The sequence below is a fragment of the Ipomoea nil genome, unplaced genomic scaffold, assembly GCF_001879475.1.
Source record: "Ipomoea nil cultivar Tokyo-kokei standard unplaced genomic scaffold, Asagao_1.1 scaffold2795, whole genome shotgun sequence".
Classification (NCBI taxonomy): Eukaryota; Viridiplantae; Streptophyta; class Magnoliopsida; order Solanales; family Convolvulaceae; genus Ipomoea; species Ipomoea nil.
In genome coordinates this window covers 1-2,935 of record NW_017619223.1, presented here as the reverse complement: position 1 = coordinate 2,935, position 2,935 = coordinate 1, and the positions used below count along the sequence as shown (strand labels likewise).

Genomic DNA, 2,935 nt, shown 5'->3' with positions numbered 1-2,935 from the left:
TTCGGTGCTTGGTCCCCCTTCCCCCTTCTCCTCCTCTTTCCTTTTGCCCCCCTTTTTGGTGCCGGTTTTTGCCCCTTTCCTCGCTTTTTTGGCCCGTGGGCCGCCGCTTGTTTGCGCCTCTGCTCGGCCTTCCCTCTGGCCTTCGTCCCTGGTTTCCTCTCCTCCCCCCTCTTGTTTCGCGGCTCCCTCTCCTGCCCCCTTCTTGCTTCCTTCCCCTTTTCCTCTGCGGGCTTTGTGCCCTCGCCTCCTTGGTGTCTTTCCCTTTCGGCCCCCCTTTTGCCTTTTTCTCTCCTGTTTCGGCGCCCTCTTGTTTCTTTGCGGCTTCGCCTCCCCCCTTCCTTTTGCCCTGTTTGGTCCCCCTTTCCTTGTCTCCCTGTGCTTTCTTGCCCTTTCCCCCTTTTCCTCCTTGGCCTTTCTTCTTTCCCGTCGTCGTCCTTGGTCCCTTTTTGGCGGCTTGCGCCCCCGCTGGCTCCTCCCCCCGTCCGGTTTCTCCCTTGCGGGTTTTTGCCTCTTTCCCCTTTTGTCCCTTCTTTGGGCTGCCTGTGTCCCTGTTGCTCTCCCTCTCTCCGGTTGTGTTCTCTCCCTTCCCTTGCTTTCCCCTCTTCTTGCCGCCCCCTCCTTTTCTCTTTCCCGTCTTTCCCTTCCCGTCGCGCCTTTTGCCCTTTTTCCTTCCTTGCTCTTTTTCCCGCCTCCCCCTCCTTGCGCTCTTTGCGTTGCGCGTGCGTGTCCCTTCCGGTTTGCCCTTCTCCCTTCCGTGCCCGCCGGCCTCTCTCGCCCCTGCCGCCTTTCGCCTCCTCCGCCTTTCGCTGTTCCCTTTCCTTTTCCTTCCTTTTCCCCCTCCGCCCCCTGTCCTCGTCGGGTGTGTTGTTGGCGCTCCTCCTGCCCCCCCTTGCCTTGTCCTCCTTTGCGGTGTCCCTTTCCTCCCTTGCCGCTTCTTCTGCCTCCCTTCTTTCCCGTGGGTCCCTCCTCGTGTTTTTCTCTCTCTTTTTGTGCCCCTTTTCTCTTTGGCTTGCCTTCTTCCTGTTGCGCGTTCGCCCTCTTTGTGTCTTGCCTTTTCCTTCCCTTGGGTGTGGCCCCTTGCTGCCCCGTGTCCCGGCTTTTCCCCTTGTCCCCCCCTTTGCCTCTTCCTCCCCTCTTTCTTTCTTCGCCTTCTTTGTTGCCTTCCCCCTTGTTTTCTTGTCGTTGCTTCTCTTCCTGCTTTCCTCCCTTTCTTGCCCCCGCGCGCCCCTTGCTCCTTCGGCCCTCCTTCCCCCTTTTGTCCTGCCCTGCCGTTGCTGGTTGCTCGCTCCGCCGTTGTTCTTTTTCCTGCTCTTCCTCTCTCTTGCTTTCCTCTCCCTTCCTCCGCTTTTCGCTCCCTCCCCGCTTCTCGGTTGCTCGGGTTTTTCGCTCCCTCTGCTCTCTCCTGGCCGTGCCCTTCCTGTCCCCTGTCGCTGGTCGCCCCCGTCCTTTTGCGTGCGCTTTCTTTTGCTTCCTCTCTTTTCCCCGCTCCTTCCTCTCTCCTCCGCTTTTGGCCCCTCTTGTTTCCCTGTCGTCCTCTTCTCGCCGTTTCGCCTTTTGCCCTCCTCGCCTTTCTTTCCTGCTCTGGTGCGCTTCTTCTCCTTTTCTTGTTCGTCTCCTTCCCCCCTTTGCCTGCGCGTTTCCCCCCCCTTCCTTTGCGCTTGCCCCTTTCGCCCTTTTGGCCCTCTCGTGTCCTCGCTCGCTTTCCCCCCCTCTCCTTGGCCCTCTTGTCCCCGTTCTTTCTTGTTCTCTCTTCCCGCGCCCCTTCCGCTTTCGGTTTTGGCCTGTCTTGTGGCGTGTCCCTTGTTTGTCCGGCTGCGGTTTGCCTTGCCCCCTCTCCCTCGGCCCCCTCGTCCCCCTTCCCCCCTTTCCTCCTGTCCTGCGGCTCCCTGTCCCTGCCTGCGCCTTTTCCCCTCCTCCCCTTTTCTCCGGCCCCTCCTTTTGGGCCCGCGCCCTCTCTCTTTTCCTCCTCTTGCTTTTTCGCGCTCTGTCTCGCCGTCCCCTTGCCTCCCCTCGCCCCCGCTCTGCTCCCCTTGTTGGTCCCGCTCGGGTGGTGCCCGTCTCGCGGGGGGGGGGGGTGCCTCGCCTTTCCCGCTTTTTCCCCTCCCTCCCTCTTTGGTCCCTTCCCCTCTCCGTCCCCCGTCCCTCGCGTCCGTTTCCCCTGCCCCGCGGCCTCCTCGGTGTCCCGCGTTCTGCCCCCCCCTCCTGTTGCCTCCCGTCCGCTCGGTCCCGCTGCTCTGTCCCGTGCCCGCGCTCTCTTGCCTCTCTCCCGGCGCTGGTGCCCTCCCTCTCTCCTCCCCCCTCTTCCCGCTTGTCCCTCCCTCTCGTCTCCCGTCGCCCGTGTCCGCCTGTTCCCTGCCCCCGTCCCCTTGCTTCGCCTCCTTCCCTCTTTCCGCTCGCCGTTTGCGTCCCCTGCCTCCGTGCCCCCCCCCCCGCCCGCTTCCGCTTCCTGTGCCTCGTCCCCGGTTCGTCGGCTCCGCTCGCTCGCTCGCGCCCCTTCTGTCCGTGCGGTCTGTCCCTGCGCGCGGCCCTTTCTCGTGGTTCGGCCGTGGCGTCCTCTTCCTCGTCCCCTTTTCTCCTTTCCCGTCTCGGCGCCCTTCCCTCTTTTCCCCCCCCCCGTTCCCCTCGTGCCTCCGCGCTCCCCCCCCCTTCTTCCGGCTGTCTTGCCCCCCCCTCCCCCCCTCCGCGTGTCTCGCCCCCCGCTCCCCTCCCCCTCGCGTCTTTCGCCCCCCCGCTCTCCTCCCGCCCCTCCGTGTCTTGCCCCCCGCTCCCCTTCGCCCTCCGCGTGTTTTGCCCCCGCTCCCTCCTCGCGTCTTTTGCCCCCCGCTCTCCTCTTTCTCCCCTTCCCCTCCCCGGTCCTTGTCTCTCTCTCCCCCTCGCTTTGCGCCTCTTCCGCCTCCGTCTCTCCGCCTCTTTGCGCCTTGCCCTTTTGCCTTTT

At 63.9% G+C, this 2,935-nt stretch overlaps 1 protein-coding gene across 1 annotated transcript; it reads right to left on the bottom strand.

The window, feature by feature from the left end:
* Positions 1 to 47: 47 nt before the first annotated feature.
* On the bottom strand, positions 48 to 1,629 carry LOC109157923 (ribosome-binding protein 1-like; the record flags this gene model as incomplete). The annotated part of the gene is made up of 1 exon (XM_019305749.1): positions 48 to 1,629. A coding segment is annotated over one exon (1,582 nt), but the record flags the coding sequence as incomplete, so codon positions are not given.
* Between the last annotated feature and the right edge of the window lie 1,306 nt (positions 1,630 to 2,935).